Source organism: Myodes glareolus, chromosome 24 (assembly GCF_982192425.1).
Source record: "Myodes glareolus chromosome 24, mMyoGla1.1, whole genome shotgun sequence".
NCBI lineage: Eukaryota > Metazoa > Chordata > Mammalia > Rodentia > Cricetidae > Myodes > Myodes glareolus.
This window is the reverse complement of record NC_142049.1, coordinates 10,512,328-10,532,416: the sequence shown is the minus strand read 5'-3', so window position 1 is coordinate 10,532,416 and position 20,089 is coordinate 10,512,328. Positions and strand designations below refer to the sequence as shown.

Genomic DNA, 20,089 nt, shown 5'->3' with positions numbered 1-20,089 from the left:
AAGTTGCTACAGATAAAGAGGAAGTAGCAAATTTAGGCTGCAAAGTCCTATATTTGAAAATTCAGGTACTTGTACTCAGATGTTATATTGTGTGAATTCATAATTGTGCAGTGTTAGTTTGGTCATCTTTAACAACGCACCTTAAAGAAAGCAACTTCAAAAGCATCTGTTTGTTTCCTATTGCTCCTGGGTCCGGGACATCCAAGAACAAGCCACCAGTGTGTTCAGGGTGTCTGCGAGGGCCATCTTTCTGCTTTGTAAATGGCTGCTCTCAGGGTGCAATTGAACATCATGATGGAAATCAGTAGAAATGAACAGACAGACAGACAGACACGGAACATGAGGCAGTCTTTCCTTCTCCTTTAGGGATTCCTTATATAGCATACACTAGTCTCTGTCACACAGACTCTACCCTTCTGACCTATTTGCTTCATCAACTAAAAGGCCTCAACTCTTAAACCAGCACTGTAGGAGTGAAATGGGAGAGGTTACATACATTCAGACTATACACAGCACAGAGTGCATTTTCGGATGAGAAGTGGTCATTAAGGGGACTGCTGTTTAATAACGACTACTATCAAGGAACACACTAGAAGGAACTATGACAGAGCGCGGTATCTTGGTTACCGTGTATCACTGATAACAAAAATGAAACTTTGTTAATGACAAGGACAACATTATAAGCCACTTGTGTCTGAGTTACCTCTAGACGGGAGTCAGGAGTAACCGGGATTTGTCAGGGAATTTATGTTGTTACTAACTTTATTAAAGTATAATTATTTTTATTGAGTTGGCAGATATTCTAATTAGCTTGACTTAAGTGGTATTTCACAGTATATACACATAACTGAGTTGTGTATCTTTAATATGCAGTGTTTTGAACTAACAATCTTAATTCCTTTTACTCAGTAAGTGGAAAATAAGTTAATTATAATTTCTTAAAAGTGGATAAAGGAAATGGGAGGGAGAAATGATGTAATTATACTAAAATTTCAGAATAAACAATTATATTTTAAATTAAAAATGGTTATATCTAGCTAAACAAACATCACAATATTAAATATCCCTCAATTATATTAATCTCAACTACCAGGATAACCCCACTGCTTGTATATATAATGATGACTTATATATATTTCTTTGGGTATTCACATACCATTGGATTTTTAAGATTTCTAACATTAGGCAGAATAAAACATCTAAGGTAAATATCTTGCATATAAACTTTCTCAATATATCTAGACATTTCATAAGACAGATTACTAGTAACTAATTACAAAAGGCACAGCTTTTAAAGATACATTGTCACACTCACTGGTGATGGGGTCCACCTGTCAATACATTGCCTTTTAGTGAATTATTCTTGCTTGCTCTTTCCCAAAGGCTTATGTTCCCCCTGGCAATCTGCATGTTTGTGAATCTAAAGCTCCTTCCCGTGCTCTATTTTCATCAACATGTATTGACTGCACTAGGTAGAGGGTTCCATGTGGTGACATATGAGTTCATGCAAATAACATTCTTTCACAATGTCACCTTTACCTTCTTATCTCCCCTCTACCCACTCTGATCCTATTCTTCCTTAGTTGTCCCTATTTTGCATTTCTGTATTAAAAAAAATCTAGATTACCTATATATGAAAGAAACAACGTTTTTCTCTATGGGACTGACTTACTTTTCTTATCCTAAGGATCTCCAGTTCTTCTCGATTTCCTGCAGATGAAATGATTTTATTTTATGGCTGAGTAAATATCTGTGTATACATATTACATTATTTACTCATCTCTGATGCACCTGAGTCCATAATCGGTTACTGTGATTAATGCTTCTATACATGGATGTGCAGGTATCTCAGCTACACGCTAACACAAATTCCTTCAGGGAGAGAGTGAGGAATGATACAGCAGCTCTATGTTTAGGGGTTTTTGCTGTTGTTTTGAGGGCACTCTGTGGTGATGTTTTTATTCCTATTAGGAGTGTATAAAAGAAGTCTTTTCCCCAGTTATATTGTTACCATCGCTTGTTGTAGAACATACATTTTTTTATAACCAGAAAACCTAAAGGGCCTAATCTCCTACCATCTAACCCAGGGTCTGTCTCTTCTCTGTGAGTTTCTAGCCAAGAAGAAACATCCTGCTTGAATTCCTCCAGAGACAGCAGTCTGTTCCACTGTCAAACTGTTTTATTTTCTTATGTGCAGATGAAATCTGTTTCCTGGTAACTTCCACCCCCAGAACTGCACTGGCTAACAATTTTCTGAAATGGATATCTAAAACAGAAGATAAAAGGGTCTGAAAAGGGTATGATTTCCTGGTCCAATATTATTTTTTCATGTTGAAAGTAATTGATGGCATTTATAACTCTTGAAATAATGCTTATCATCTCAGACACTTCCCAAGGCACCTCTGTTAAACAAATCTGCAAAAGAGACACAGGAAGATCACCATATTCCTTACTCTATGGGAACCAAAATTATAGGACAACTGTTGTCCTTGAGTTCATGACACATAAGTCTGATTCCCAGGAGTCACTATGAAGCCATGACCCTTCTTTTCTACACTAATAGGAGGAAAAAAAACAATGAGGAAGAGAGAGTAGAAACAGAATTTGCTCCTACTGCAGCTCACTACGTTACATGGAGTGTGAAGCCAAAATTTCTATTTCCCTCTTAACTTTACCTAAGCTAATAAACTTTCCATTCATGGGGTTTGCTTCCTACCAAAATTTTTGGCATTTTATTAAAAGACTTTTTTAAAAATTAAAAGGAAAAAAATCTGCAAATTATCCGATCCAGGAGAACAACACCAGGTACCTTTTCTGATGAATTAATTTTCAAACAAGCATTTTTCTTCCAACTAGGAATTTCTTCATAGTTTGGAGAAATATGACATCCTACAAAGGGCTACGCAAATATGTTGCTCAAAGGGCTCTGAAAAGGCCTTGGCAGTGTTAATAGTACGTGTAGAACTGGTCCCTTTTTTTTTAGCTTCCTCTTGTGCATCAACAATCAGCCATTTCCAGAAAAAATAAAATACCAGAGTTTATAAAGCATATGTGTATTGTGATTCGTTATTTGTCAAGATATATGTGATTTTTTTACCCTGTAAAGTTAATTTTAATTGATTCTTCTCTCTCTAATACATACTTAATTAAATCAAGTGTTATATATTAAACTATACAATGCCTAATTCTTTTTTTAAGATTTATTTATTTATTATGTATACAGTGTTCTGTCTGCATGTGTGTCCCTGCAGGCCAGAAGAGGGCACCAGATATCATTATAGATGGCTGTGAGCCACCATGTGGTTGCTGGGAATTGAACTCAGGACCTCTGGAAGAGCAGGCAGTGCTCTTAACCTCTGAACCATCTCTCCAGCCCCACAATGCCTAATTCTTACTATTCTTTCATAGACTGGCAGAACATCAGCTCCTCTTCTGTTTGTATTTAATTAAACTACACCAACATTTTATAAAGAAGCAAGGATGGGAGGTGAAATCCCCTCCAGGCGCTGTCATTTCCTAACTATACAACACACCCAGAGGAAGATGTGAGTTTACACACCTTATCCAGGACCCAGTACCCCTCCAAAGCACAATACCTCCTTACCTTTTATCCACTCATCCTTTTTTCTCGACTCTTACAGTTTCCTATTATGACATGGGAACCTTTACCAGACTTTCCCAAATCTGACTACGAATAGGAAACACCGATGAACTAATGGTCTACTTTAAAATCTGCATACCTTCAATGCCCTTTGTAGAATTCTGAGTTTTGTATCTCATGATGCATAGCAGTCTAGAGAGATGGCTCAGTGGTTAAAAGCGCTTGCTGAAATCAGACTACCGGAACCCTCAAAAAAAGCCAGAAGAGATCACGTGTCTGCAACCCCAACACAGTGGAGGTCAGATCAGAAGAATGGGGTCTTAATTTATGTCAGCCTTGGTCCAGGTACAACCAATGAGAAATCTGTCTCAAGAAAATATGCCTGAGAGGGACAACTCACATTGTCCTCTGTCTTTCACATTCACATTTGAGTATATAAACACAGGTCCACATGTGCACACATGTGAGTACACACACTTTCATAAACCATACATAGCTATATCACACACATGTATGTCTAGAACACATACTTCACATAAATGTGCATATACCATACATAAGTGTATATATTATATCACACACAAAACAAGCAAACAAACAAAAAAATCTCTGTTGTGGGCCCCTCAAGACACACAACTAGTTTTATGCTGTCCCTGTTTAACAGACACTCTGAAGCCATTAATTTAAGTTAGAAGTCTCTTTACTAGCTGTGTGAACTTATGTAATACTTATTCTATCTTAACCTAATTTTTTCTCACCTGGAATTTGAGAAATGGAGGGACAGTAGTACACATGTCACACACAAAGGAATATATATTAATAAGTGAGTTATATAGAATTAAGTGTAGTGGTCCTTAGCAACAAGCATTGTTAGCCTTCCACAAAATAAATGATGAAGTGTCTCTAAACCATTCCCTCAGATTTCTCATCTTCATCTCTGTAGAGTGGAGTCCCCATTACAATTATGAAGGTGAGCTTGATTTCACTTATCTGCATCTAATGAATTCAAAGGAAGTTCTAAGCAACTATTAGATGTTGAATGAATGAATGAAAAATGAATGGCCTTTTAACATTTTTCCACCAGAAAAAAAAGAGGGTACAAAAAGTGATTACCCAAGAGATCCAGTTCAAATCTAGGCTTAGAATTCGAACCTGCTCTATCTTATCATCCAAAAGTAACCAGTCCTTTTGTATTCTCCAATTTCCAGCAGCTCAGACTAATTCTGGAAATGAGCAATGCCCAGTCTGTAGAAACATCTGAAAGCAGATAGACCTCTTTCATGAGTCTACAGGGGTCAGTCAGTCCAAGCCATTTTTGTCTTAATTTATATTACAAGTCGGTTTTGACAAGCCAAGTTGATGATATCATAAGGCCAAGAGGCTATATTTTCATATGTGGCTCAGATTAGCTCCCAGATGCACTGCTTAAATTAGTCCACATTATCACTACAAGTCCCGTTCCCTATCCACAGCTCACACTATTTCTATCCCATCTGGGATGCAAGTTGGCCTTATGCAGCCTCCGTGACAAATAGACAAACTCTAACAGCCTTGGATCTCCAGCTCAAGGCTTACTTTTTCTGTGAGCATCTATTAGAGCAAACACCTCACTCTGCCCTCTATATCTATTCTCCCATTTCAGATACTCTGACAAGCCTGGAGCCTTTTTCAATGACTCATTTTATGTCAAAGAGCATTTAATTACATGCCAGTTTGTTTTATATTTGATTATTCACATCTCCCTAAGTTATCAAGTGTTCGTACAGGTTAAATGTCAAAGCTTAAATTGCCTCTTATTCCTGGTGATCTCAAAATGCATGGTCCTTCATAAAGACTTTATGTATAATAAGTACTCACTGGGTAAAACATGGTTTGAGCAATGAAAGGCAAAAATAAAATGTGGTCAACAAATAGAGATAAAAGACAAACCCATGAAGAAGTTTATTATATAATGTTCTAAAATCTTGAAGGTTTTTGTATTTTATTTTTCATAACAAAAAATGTCTGTGATACTTGGTTCTTATGCCTATAAATCAATTCTTTTTTCTTATATGAATGGTGTCATTATTAAGTTTGTATAATGAATAAATCATTATAAGGATATGAATTTAGAACAATGGATGTTCCATGGCAGCAAGACTTCACTCAAGAAGAAAACATGTGCTAGAGAGTTGGGGAGATTGCTCAGCCAGTAAAATGTTTGCTTCATGAGAACTAGGAACTGAGTTTATATCCTCAAAATCCATAAAAAAAATAGCATGATGGTGTATGCCTATGATTCCAACACTGTGAGGAAGAGATGGGTAAATTCTGGAGGTTCAATGGTCAGTCAGTCAAGCCAATAGGTGTCCTACAGGTTCAACGAGAATTCCTATCTCAAAATGAGAGAGAAAAAGAGAGAGAGAGAGAGAGAGAGAGAGAGAGAGAGAGAGAGAGAGAGAGAAAGTAGAGGGTGATAAGTAGAGGGTGATACCTTCTGGTTCCCATACACACACATATGGGCAGGTATACCTACATCGTGTATGCAATACACACACACACACACGCACACACACACACACACACACACACACTAAACACACTAAAACACTGAAAACAAAGCAATAGTTAGCTGAATACTGGAGCAATTGTTTAGTATGTGAGATCCCATAAACTTGATTCCAGAACCACAAAGAAAAGGAAGAAAAAGAGAAGACAACAAGAACAGGAGAGGGTAGACTGAAGAGGAATAAGTCAGGAGAAGGGAAAGTAGAAAGAACGAGAAGGGAAAAAGTGGGAGGAGGGAAAGGAGAAACAGGTGATAGATAGGGAAAATAAAAATGGCATTTCAGTTATGATTTAGTTAAAAATCATACTAAACAATAATGATTTTGATAAGGCTTCACCAAGCCAGTTATAAATGGCATGTGTTGGGCAACTAGAAAATAATCCGTATTAATTAATTGCTAAAAAAACATACATTCTCCATTCATCACTTCGTATAAAACAAATGAAAGTGGACATCCTTAAGGCTGTAATAAACTATAACTGAGGCCAAATAACGCTAACAGGCTTCTGTTCTCCAGCTGCCCTAGAAACTTCAAACTTTCCCATAATTTTTGACTCCAGCTGACACCATTTCTCAGTTTACACTGTGCGAAGGGAAAAGAAAGTCTCCAAAACGAGTGATCATTTCCAGAGAAATAGCTGATGGGAGAGCAGTCAGCAACATGTCTGCCACCATAGCACATGGACCTAGGCTCCTGCCCAGGGTCTTGCTAACAGCTGAGTGTCGTCATTGCTGTGTGTAACCCTAGCGCCAGAGTGAAGACTCCACGTAAATCCCTGGAGTTTCCTGGTCAGATATTCTTGTCAATCACTGAGCTCCGGGTGTGAGACCTTGTCTCTAAAAATATGGTGGAGAGCAACAGAGGAAGATGCCTTGATTCCAGTCTCGGGGTCTGCCCATGTGCAAAAGTGTTCACGCACATTTACACTCACAGACAAACTATTTAGATGCACGCTAAATGAATAAGTAGAACATGCTTAAGAATTGTTTCCTCGTAAAAATAAATACAGAACCAAACAGCAAGAACCTTTCCTACTCTGTATCCAGATTTCCTTATTGTCAACTTAAATCCTTCCCGTGTTGAATGCTAGTTTATTTCTTTCCATTCTTTCTAAAAGTGAAGATCCTTTTATGTTCAATGCAAGTATGGTTTTTCCTCATAAACGTTTATTACAAGTCAATGGAGCATGGAGCTATTACATACGAATTTAAGCTTCTTTCTTTAAAGTACAGAAGAAAACTGTATCCGAGCTTGATATTTCTGTCAGGTTGTATCTAGCTTGTCTTTGACGTATCCAACCGCTACGACAGTGATTCACTTCTAGACTGTGTCTGTCTGGGAAAGTTAAAGTTCAACAGGAATGGAATTCAGGGTTGCATATAAGCATGTCCATGAGCTTCTACAGACAGTGCTGTTGAAGGAAGAGATCAGCAGCTGCTGAGCAAGAAAATGTGGATCTCGGGCAACACCTGTGACCTCAATTGAGGTCACTGGCTTCTGAGACTTAGAACTGAAGAAGTTAAAGAGCATTAAAAACCAACTTCACTTGACTTTAAGGAACAAAAATGCATAGAGTAAACCCATGAAGTGGTTTCATTCCTTTGGCTGAAAGATATTAGTGAGATGAATCATCTCTTTTCATGATATCTTTGATGATGATGTTTGTGCCCACACCTAAGTCTTTATTACCTTTTAAGATATAAAAAAAGCTTTAAGAATTAGAGAATTTGGTTATATGACGCTGCTAAATTTTTCTCCCTTCAACATAAGTAATCTGGGACCTGGGAATGGTCAGGAGTACAACTGACTGCTGAGCATGATCGACTTGAGAACTCAGCAGGGCCCAGATTCTCTCATGGAATAGAGATACCACACTGGACAGCGATCATCACCTGCATAGTGACTTCCCAGGCACTCTTCATCCGAAACAACCATCCCAAACCCTTGCCTCATCCCTCATCTTTAATCCATTTTCAAATTCTCCCATATTCTTTCTAAAATTAAAAGCCAAAGCGGGCACCTATATTTTCAACTGGAAATTGAGAAACCAGACCCTGTTGTTTTAATAAATTTTATATAAAGTATAATTTAAAACCCACAACTTGGTCAACGTTAAAAAAATTATGTTATTTGTGCAATATCATATGATTACCATTGATACTCTTGATGCCTGCAGTTATTACCATATTTGACCTTTGAACTAAGAGTCACATCATACTCAGAAAACATTAATGGCAGACACTTCAACAGAAGTTAGAATGGATGTCAAAAAAACTTCAACAAATTAAATTATGTATCTAAAAGTGTTCCTTTAAAATGCATTTTTTCTCCTTATATTTGACATATTCAAATACAAGAATAGATCAGTTTTATTCAAACAAACTTTTTTAAAAAATGAATCCAGTTTGAAGCGGCAACTAAACTTTTCAAAGAATAAAAAAATGACCGGAGTCAACAACCACTGGTCATTAATATCACTTAATATCAATGGACTCAATTCACCTATAAAGAGGCACAGACTTAGAGATTGGATACGAAAACAGGATCCAACATTCTGCTGTTTACAAGAAACACACCTGAACCACAAAGACAGACACTTACTCAGAGTAAAGGGTTGGGAAAAGGTTTTCCAAGCAAATGGACCTAAGAAACAAGCGGGCGTGGCCATTCTAATATCTAACAAAATCGACTTCAAACTAAAATCAATCAGAAGAAATGGAGATGGACATTTCATACTCATAACTGGAACAATTCATCAGGAGGAAGTCTCAATCCTGAATATCTATGCTCCTAATATAAAGGCACCCACATATGTAAAAGAAACTCTTCTAGAACTCAAGGCGGTCATCAAACCACACACACTAATAGTAGGAGACTTCAACACTCCTCTCTCACCAATGGACAGGTCAATCAGACAGAAACCAAACAGAGAATTGAGAGACCTATTGGAGGTATTGAATCAAATGGACTTAACAGACATCTATAGAACACTCCACCCAAATAGGAAAGAATATACCTTTTTCTCTGCAGCTCATGGAACCTTCTCGAAAATTGACCACATACTCGGTAACAAAGCAAACTTCCACAGATACAAAAAAATATTAGTAACTACCTGTGTCTTGTCAGATCACCATGGACTAAAATTAGAATTCAACAACAATGCTCCCCCCAGGAAGCCAACAAACTCATGGAAACTGAACAGTCAACTACTAAATCACCCCTGGGTCAAGGAAGAAATAAAGAAAGAAATTAAAGTCTTCCTTGAATTTAATGAAAACAAAGACACAACATACTATCTTACATTTGAAAAGATGTACAAAATTAAAATATCTAAATAGTTGTTTCAGTGAAAGTTTCTAGAGTTCAAGCCCATATTCAACTCTAAAGAAAAAAAGAATGAGATGTAACAAATGGGATACAGACAACTCCCAGCAGCAAACACCATCTTATCTCTCAAATAGAGAATGAACCCTTCTATTGAAATCCTACATTCTTGTGGTTTAAGGAGAGTCATTTCACACCAGTTGAAAGTCATTAGTACAAACCACTGATGATGTTTGTCAGGTGCTCCCCTTGGGCATTATGAACTATGGGGAAGATATTTTTCACTTTGTCTACTCCAATGTACTTTGAAAATGGAATTCGAAGATCGTGTTTTTCCAAACCAGAATAGCTGACAAAGCTCAAAACGCCCATGTAACTTAGAAGGTAACATGAGCAAGGAATATCAGTGGGGTAGATAAAAGCAGCCTCATGACCCTAACTCAGCAGCTCATCTATACCCACAGGTACTACTTTTTGCTTTCAGGTTTCATATCAAACCCTCTTTGCTTAGGGAACCATCATGCACCTTGAAGTCAGGGATGGCAGGGTGAGAGGAAGGCACACAGGCAAAGCACACTGAGGAAGGAGCTGGACAAACAAAGAGAAACTAGAACTCTGCCAGAGCAACTATCAGTCTGTTTCCCCCCAACTGAAGTGAGCTTTCCAAGTTTCATTAAATGTGGTTACTTGTAATCTGAAGTCATGAAATTGAAAATTCTGTCATGGTAAAAGGGAATCAGGTGAAAAAACGGTATCATCTAAAATCATTTCTTAAACAATTCTTAATTTAAAAATCTGTCTATTTTTAATCCCAGAGATATAAAATGCTTTACTCTGAGTACATAATTCATTTCATTTTGCCTTTACTACATGTGACTTTTAATAGTCATACATATATATATAATATATATATATGACCATATAAGACAATATATTGAAATAACATATCATAAAAATTATTGTCAAATTCAGCTTTCTAATTTCTAAAACTACACTCACTCAAAATCCACATTCTACTTACTCCTTGCACCATTCTCTTGGTCCCATTGCCAGTACAGGAAAGAACTTATTTTCATAAGAAATGTTATGTCACAGTATTTAAGTTTATCACAGAGAAAATTTTATTGTATATGAAAGTGTAAAGAGAAGTAGGCTCAAGGTGCTGAGGATTTCCTAAGTGAGTAACTTGCTGTTAAACAAGTTCTGTTCTTACTTAAATCATGGCACCGGCATTCGAAGTCACACTTCAATAGTGACTTCTGTAAATGCAAGCGGTGTATTTGACACTGAAGTTAACTCCCGTTAATTTCAAAACTAATAAACTCTTCTCTTATTGCCTTCTGCAAACGTTTCTTTAATGACCTTCAGGAGTGTCATGGCATGGCACTATGGTAATTAGAACCTGTTGCATGCGAAGAGACACAAACACTACATAACATCTTTCCACGTCTGTGCTGCGTTCAGTTCCCCCAAACACTTGACGATCGTGTCCTAATGCGCTGCTTAACACGGATATGACTAGAACATATTTGTGTTTTCCCGGGTACCCAGTAGCAACATGAATTACTATATAAGGTTGTAAAGGAAGAGAATACAGGAAAGAAGGAAACTGACATCTTTCAAGATTTTAAAAATAACACAGTGACCTTCATGTTTAAATTATTTTCTTTAGCTTCTTCTTATGAATAGGACCTGTGCTGAAGAAGATTCAGGACTTTAAAAAAATATATAGTAAGAATATAGACCAATTTCAAGCCCATGAGTAGACTTCCATGAACACTGCTCTGTTACTTTAAGTTTGTTTAAAGAATCACAACAATATCATGAAATAATTATATTTTTCTTATTTGCTAAAAAACTTCAGTTAATAATAGTAATAGGTCTTCTTAATGACTTCCTAATAAAAAAAATCTTCTACCTCAAACAGAAATTCTACCCAACAATCATTCAAGTTCCTACAAACTTTGCAGCCATAACAGAAAGCAACACATATCTTTCACCTCTCAGAAAGAAGCAGGGACGAAAGCAGAGGTCAATCAAAGGTTCCAGCTAACAATGAATACACAGCCTCATCGCTGAGGATCTATTTACTAAGCATCCTATAAGCACTACAATAATGGATAAAGGGACAAACCAACATGCCTTGCAAGCCATATACTGTATGCTCGGTAAATCCCTCCCATCTCTATGTCATTGAGCTCCACTTAGCATGTATATTTATAAACATAAATAATATACAATTACTCTTCAATGGTATCTACAGTGTCACTACTAACAATACTAAATACTATTATATAGTATTTATAGCAATACTTATATTCTAAGCATTTATGTACCAGATACTAAACATTGCACCTGCCTTTTTTATGCAATCTTCAATAACTAAATTTCATTTCAAAGATTAGATTGTCTCAGAACATTAGTTTACCCAAATCCTAAATGCATAGAAATGCCTGAACTTGTTCTTTGAATTCGAGGCCAACCTGGTCTACAGAGTGAGTTCCAGGACAGCCAAGGCTACACAAAGAAACCTTGTCTCAAAAAAAAAAGCCTGAACCATGATTTAAACTCATCTCCATAGAATTCTAAAACCCAAACTCTTTGCAATAAGAATCTACAAAGTAATCTTTATTCTTCCTCTCCAGAATTAGCTCTGGAATTTTAAAAATTGTTACTATGGCAAACACAGTAGTTAGCAGCACGGACATGAAGAAACACTAACTAGAAGTTAGAAGATTGTCTTTCCACATTCAGTCTTACTCTGAGTACAGGAAGACTGTAACAATCCCTTTAGTCTCTACGGCACATCACAGTACTGCTGTCTTCCCTCACATGTCCCCAGGCTGACTAATTCTCAATAGATGGATCTAGGGCCTCGGCTGCACGTGAAACCAAGCAGCCCTTCAGAATTCACAAAGCTCGTTCCCTGAAGTCACATCTAATGCCATTTAAGCTATCAAAATGAAATGCTGATACTATTGCTCCTGGAGAGTTCTTTTATTTTTCAAGAACATGAAGAAAAGTATAAGGATCATAGAAGAAATAAAAGTAGTAGGGCTGGAGAGATGGCTCAGTGGTTACAAGCACTTGCTCCTCATCCAGAGGACCCAGGTTTGATTCCTAGCATCCAAATGGTGGTTCACAACTTTCTAACACTCTAGTCCCAGGAAACCTGATGCTGCCTTCTGACCTCTGTGGCCACTAAGGATGTAAGTGGCACACAGACATATAGGCAGAAAAATCATTCATAAACAAAATAAAATTAATTTTAAAAATATTTTCAGAATAATATAGTAGTCTTTACGTTTGATCAAGTACTTATTGACAAATATAAAGGTATGATACAAAATATATAAACAAACATCCAAAAAAAATCTTATTCAGGACCATTGTGAGAGGATGTATACGAACCTCAGTTAAGGACAGAGAATGTAGGGTTCCGAGAGAGCTCAACAAATACAGACACTCCCTGCCAAACCTGATGGCATCAGTTTTCTCTCTCCAATGCATGCATACCATAGCAGGAAAAAAACCGCTCTTACAAACTGTCTTCCACACATGTGCCACAGCATGTGTCTCCCCCACCCCAACACACACATACAGTCTACATACAAAAGTACAGGTGAATCCCATGTGATAACACAGTCTACGTGGGAGCTCTGAATAATAATAGAAGGAATGAGCAGAATGTGCTTTTCACTGTCACTCCAATGAGGGCTCCGATTGGACTTTGACATTTCTTAGCTACAGTGATCTGCAGAATATCATCTAACAACTGTGAACCTAAGTTTTTCAAATTTTATTGTATTGGAATTCCTATCTTTTATGATTGTTATAACAATTCAATTAAATACAAAGATTGGATACATTTAAAAGCAAATGTGCCAAGAACTGTACCTGGGACATTGTGTGTGACCAATAAATGGTAGCCGTTGTTACAGGTTGAACTGAACAAAGCAGCTGATATCTGATTGGTACTGACTCACAAAAATGGCAGTTCCGCATGGTCCACCCTGATACTGCTGTGCACAGATACAGATGAACACAAAAACCCATAGGACAAGTTCTGTCACCAGATGAATAGATGAGAAAAACATGTACAATGAAACAGTATTCTGTGTTTAAACAAAATGCACGGCAAATCCTGTCACTTGCACAACGTGATGGGTAAACTTGGAGATTACTATGCAAAGTGAGACAAGTAAGGCACAGAAGGACAAACACCACCAGATGCTGTGGCTTCTGCTGGGAATCTAAGAAAACTCAATTCACAGAAGCAAAGAATGGAATGGTGATTCCCAGGACAGAGGCAGTAGGTAAAGCTAGGGTTCAAAAAGGCAAATTCTCAGTTATTTAGGAAGTAACTGAAGATTTTTGGGAGGTCAAGAGGTATATTAGACATTATGATGACTACAGCAGCTAACTACCATATTCTTAAACACTGTGAAGAAAGAATTCTGTTCTGGCCTCAAAAATGATACAATAATGTATATGTCAAATATCTCATTGATCCATTCTATACATAAAGATATTTCAAAACATTACGTTGGAAAAATAAATATATTTAGTTGTTATCGGTTAACTAGTTTTTAAAAAAAGCAAGAAGGAAAATTCACTGCTAGAAACACTGGGCTATAGGCCAACAGCATGACTAGCAAGTCAGAGTCTATAATTCAGTTTCTCAGCTACAAAACAAAAAACTGAAAAACCTTTAATTCATGGTTTAATTTAAAAGATTAAATAATTAATCACTGAAATGATACATTTATGGTCTATATTCCACTAGTCTTCAATGATTCATTGTTATTGATATTACCATTTCCATCACAAAATGAAAACAAAAACAGATTTGAAAACGTTTAATATCATCTCAGCTTCCACATCAATGCTGTTTTGTATATTTATAAGAATGAATGATGTGGTAGATATAGAGCAGAGGTTAAAGATTTAGCCCTAAACTTCTGATATGTGGAATTAGGAGTAATCTACATAAAATACCTCATACTTCTTTAACAATTTCAGAGGACTCAAAAACACGAGCCCAAAAATATATTTTACCTCGAAGGCAAGTCACTAAGCTTCCTCAACTATCATATGTGTTCAAGTATCATTTCGTATAAAATAAAAAGCTAGTAGTCATACAGTGTGGAGTTTAATGTGTTCTTTTTCTTAAATTTTGGCTATTATTATTGTTTATGCATGTGGACGTGTGTGTGAGCATACATGATATATGTGTGTGATGAGGGAAGGTGGAATGTGCCACAGCATGGGAGTGGAGGTCAGAGATTCCGCATGTGCAACCAAGGCTCTGACTTAAGTTGCCTAGTGTATATAGACATCTTGACAGTCCAATTAATTCTATTTATTCCGGCGGGGCTAAATCTGGCCTGAGAATCAATAGGTTAAATAGTGTTCAGGCCACTGATTCAGTGGACGACCGTGGATGAACCACTTCAAACTTCAATCTTGTATTTTGGAAAATAGAAGAGGAAATCTACGATAAGGCATGCAAACACACCGGACCACTGGTACATGGTTGCAATCACAGTACTCAAATAGAGGATCACTAGGGCATGGCTACGCAGTGACTCTGAAGCCATGCAGTCTCGGAAAAAATAAATACCAAAATGTACTATCTAGTAAGAACAGATAAAGAACATGTGACTGATGTCAAAGTAATGTAATATAGACCATCTCACTGGTCAGTGACCAGGATCTCTCATTTCAACAACAACAAAAAAACTCTTGCCTACAGATATCTCTGAGCTGAAAGCTCAATCCATGCGTGGCTAAGTCTAGACAGGGACTTTTATAATTTATAGAATAAGGGGAAAAGTTAATGATTAAGCCCTCTTGGGTTGGAAATTCAAAGAACATATATTTCCTTCCTCAGCAGAATCAATGCTGTGAAACTAACACTGACTTGAAATCCCAGGTCTTTTCACCTGGAGACCACAGACTCCATTGGGAACAGGCAGAGAGCTGCCTCCTAAAATGTTATGGAATAGCCCCTAGACTCCAAGAGATGATAAATGCCCTTGGCTGTCACTAGAGATTTAAAAAGAGTCGCAACACTCACAACTTTCTTTCAACATGGAAATCTCAGTTAAGGTTTTCCAAAGGAAAAGATCACTGCAGTAGATCTAAAAAATATTTGTGGGGGAAAAGGGAGAAAAAAAAGTTCTTATCATGGCCTAAGAACAATTTATTCTCAAGACAGGGTCTTCTTACTACCAGGCTACCTAGAGTTCCAGCAACTCACCTGCTACAGTTTCCTAAGTAGCTGGGACTGTAGGCACTACAGGTACATGCTACAGGCACCTGACTCCTACATTTTAATTTTAAACTTGATACTGCTCATGTGTGTTATCAGAAAAATTAATGTGTGTGTATTTATGTATGTGAATCTACTTGTTATCTATACGCTGTAAAATCTAAATAATAGTCTAGGAATTTTGTGAATCAATATAGGATTATAATGTAAAGGAGAATAAAATGCATACTCTATTACAAATATTTGGCAAGATAAACTGTCAAATATTACTTTGATTTTTTTTAAGTACCGAATATATGTCAAAAGAATGATTCTTCAGGTTTGTTGAGTTAAAGGTATTTTTCAGTTAATTCCTACAGCTTTTTACTTTGTCTTGCAATATATTTCTATTGAACAACTCTGATAAAAAATATTAACCAATGGGATAGGTACTAAAGATCAATGTTTCCTTATAGCTTATGATACCAGGATACCTTTGTTGCTACATTTTACAGATAAATGAGAGCAATTGTGCACTTAATGTTATTATCAAAATGTTTGGAGAATGGGTTTATTTCCCTTAGTGCTTTGTTTCCCCTTTTTGGTATGTGTTTGTTTATATATCTAAGTGAGTATGGGATCTGTAAGCTTCTGTGTTTGAGTACATGAGCCCATGTATGTAGATACCAGATGATATCTACTGTCTTACTCTATCACTCTTATTCCCTTGAGACAGGGATTCTCACTGACCTGGAGCTGGGCTAACATCCAGCAATGCTCAGTGGTCCTGCTGTGCCCGCTTCCCACAGCACTGGGGTTATAGAAGCTTATGGTTACTCCTTACTTTTTCTGTGTCTGCTGGGCATTTGAACTCAGAAATTCGTGCTTGGGGGACAAGTGCCCTCTTACAGTCTCCATTTGCGTTTTAAAGAAATGTAAATGATTTCTAGAACTATCACCATGTTCTTTTGTTTGTTTTGTTTAAGCCTACTGTTTACCTGAAGGTGACTTAAAACATCACAACACCTGTACAGCCCTCAGCATTTCTAGATTTCTGTCATCGTGGAACTGTTTCACATATATAATTTTAGTTTATTAAACAAGCAATATGCAAAAGATGTAAAACATGGAGACCAAAGTGTACATTTTAAAATTAATTGTATCTCATTAGTGCACCGTATCTGTAATAGAGAAGAAGCTGTAAGTTCTTCTGCTATAATACCATACCCCATCTTTGTAAGATGAGAAAGGTAAGCCCAGAAATACTATTGACAAAAGTCACATTACATATGCCTATACAAAGTACACAGTATTACTACGAATGGAAGACCTTGTTCATTAGAAACTAATATGTAAATCAAAATATCTATACCAAATAGCTTAGATAATTAATACTACAGAATTCACAATAGGTAGTTCAGAAAGTGAGAGGTGCCAAGAAAGGCCATTCCTTTCTACAAGGAGTTTTGTTGAAATGTTGAAGTATGCATAGGTAGCTTGGCGGTCCACCCACTATGATTAGTCTGGAGTTTCCAAGAAAGCTAAGGTAGCAGTTGAGTCTTTCATTCCTGGATCCAGTCCCTGCCATGCAGGGACTTCTCTGATTTGTAACATCATTTGCTCAAAAGCACTAATGAAGAATGAAGGTAGAAAAGTGGATCATACTTTAAAATGTCTTTCAAATATGTTGGATTTTCTCTATTCCTTTGTGTATGTGCTTGAACATGCCATCTTAATCATATTTGAAGTTAAATTGAACAGTATGCAAGTACATAAAGACTACTTTGTTGAATTTTTAAAAAAATTAGTTTGCTTTAAACAATGTTGTCGCTGTGTTAGAGTAAAAATCCAAAGAGGAGTTCTGGCTTTTCCAGATCTTAGATTTATATAGTAACAAAAGTACCCTAATCAGAAGACATTCTGCTAGTGTGATTCCCAGTATTTTTTTCCAAGTAGTCCACCAAGTTATGTATTAAGTGAAATAAGCCTCACATTTAAAAATTTATAACTTATTCATTCACTTTGAGCAGTGAGTTTTCAAGAAATGGGTAGGAAAGGCTGAACATTCTTGGGAATTCATGGGAGAAAAGTTTCTTAATTTTTAAATTAGACTACAGTTATTTGCTTGGTTTTGTTGCTAGTTTACATTCGAGTGTAAGGCATTTGAAAATCAGTGAAGATTTTAATCCCTGAGTACCTTTAAAAAGCAATTTGAAGGACAGTCCTGAATAACTAGATCAAAGTTGGACGGATGAAAGAAAGGCAAGCATGCTAACTTCAAAATTCTTCAATAAGATGTCGTTAATTGTTTTTTTAAACTATTTTTCTGAACCCACTACTTAAAACTAGAGCAATTAAATGTTAAAAGATGTCATCACCAATAACAAATACAGTAGTCTGTTTTGTAAAATGTCTATTAGTTGAACTTACTGCAGGCTTGGCATGTGCTAATGAATGGCTCTGTGTACTAAGGCTAAAGTAAGTGTGTGTGTGTGTGTGTGTGTGTGTATGTGTGTGTGTGTGTGTCAGGCACAGGAGGGGAGCTAGTTACCCTGAGCTCATCTGAAGTGAGCATAGTTTTTTAGATAGTTACATATTTATGAAAAACAAAACAGTAAGTCTCCTCTGTCGAGTGATGATGATAAATCGGCTGCTTCAGGTGCCCTGGGATTGTATAACACATTTCTAATTTTTGTTGTTGCATACAAAAATTCTGTCTCCTTACAGAGAGTACAATGTCCTTGAGGAATCCTGACACTTACAGGGTCAGGTAAGGTGGATATAGAACGGGAGAGTGATGTGAGAAGCACAGCCAAGAGAAATATCAATATAAAATAAAACCAGAGCGGAGACTTCTATGATACTGTCCAGCCAGTCACCTAGGGCTGTCAGCTGAGACCTACCCAGAAGTCAGTAACAACTCACTTTGTGAGGACTGTTAGTAAAAGAGCTGAAATCCTCTGGACAGACTTGGGCGCAGGTAGAAAGCCTTGCTAAGTGTAGACTAACAGCCTGTTGTAGATTGGTTCCCTTGAAGAAACAAACCCTTCAAGGCTCCCTGGTGCAGTTTACCAAAAAAAAAAAAAAAGCAGCAATTTCCTTCAGGCACTAATAGCCTGGTCTGACAAGTTCATTTGCCTCACTTTAGCAGATACTACCCCTGGTCCTTAGAGAACCGCTTCTGAGAGAAACGTGTTTACAGCAAGTACTACTCTGAGAAATGGACAGACTGACAAAGATCTGTAGCCGTCTGTTTCCTTAAACCCACTCCTCCAGGTCACCCAGTTTCACTTACGCCCAACATCTGGTGGATGTAGTAGTATTCGGGCCCTTGGTTGTACAGCAGGAAGGTTTTCCAGAAAAGCAGGACATTTAGGGACAACCAAATGAGCTAGAACAGACAAGGAGAGAGCAAAAATTACAAAAAAAAAAATCACAACTCCATAGAAGCCACTCACTCTCAGCTCTGTACATGCAATCTCAGCATTTACCAAAAGCATGCTCAATCAGAAAGTGGAAAAGTCACTCTGAGGACCCTCATTTGACCTTACCCATACTCTGCTCCTGAAATAAAGGTTGGTGGCAAATCCATCCCTGAGCAAACTGAGACTAAGATATCAGACATCACCATGGCAGAAGGGAACTAAAGCAATTGGAAGAGTAAAGGAGGCAAGCCTTTGAAAGGCTAAGGAAAAGCCGCTTTGACTTCCCCTTCCTCCACGTAGACTCTCCATCACTCCGTAGTGAAGTTCCTCTGCGTTGAGCAGGAAGGACATATCTTTAGTAATGCATAAAGTTGAGATTAGATGAAAAAGTCTGAAACAACTCTCCCCTCCCCCCGGCCCAAACTTCCACTTCTTTCATCCCACCCGTGCACACTCCAAGAATGAATTAAACTCGCTGCGAGACAGACAGAGCGCCAAGCCAGCCTGGCCCGCCATCCTACCAGGCAGAGGTGTTTAACCCCTTCGTTGGCCAGCCAGCTGCTCCAGGACACCGCCATGCCGCCGGCGCCCGGGTGCTGCGCTCCGCTCGGTACGTGGGGCTGAAAGGGGCGAGTTGAGGCCGGGACAGCGGTTGCCGGGGCGAGGCCTGCAGGGGGGCCGCGGGGGAACAGTGGGTCAAAAGCTGGACCGAGTCCGGAGGCCGGGCAGGAGGTCTCCGCCCCGGCTCCCATCCGCACCGCGCCCTCGCCTCCCCGCGTCCCCCCTGGCCCGGTGCGCCGCCCCGTGCCGGCTCCTTTGTCTCGCGCGAGCCTGTTGTTGTGGCGGCTCAGGACGTCCCGGGTGGGAAGGTGGAGGCGTCCCCTGCAGCTTCCAGCCCCGCCTGTCCAGCTGCAGACGACACCCCCACCCCCAGATG

At 38.0% G+C, this 20,089-nt stretch overlaps 1 protein-coding gene across 1 annotated transcript in view; it reads right to left on the bottom strand.

Annotated features, from left to right (window-relative positions):
- The window catches only part of Nox4 (NADPH oxidase 4), a 111,480-nt gene extending 91,622 nt beyond the window's left edge, over window positions 1-19,858 (bottom strand). Inside the window, exons 1-2 of the mRNA XM_048435224.3 lie at window positions 19,674-19,858; window positions 19,023-19,118 (exon numbers count right to left, since the gene is read on the bottom strand). Of these exons, the coding sequence (XP_048291181.3) occupies window positions 19,023-19,118; window positions 19,674-19,730 (153 nt within the window). The 5' untranslated portion in view covers window positions 19,731-19,858. The remainder of the gene's footprint in view (window positions 1-19,022; window positions 19,119-19,673) is intronic.
- Between the last annotated feature and the right edge of the window lie 231 nt (window positions 19,859-20,089).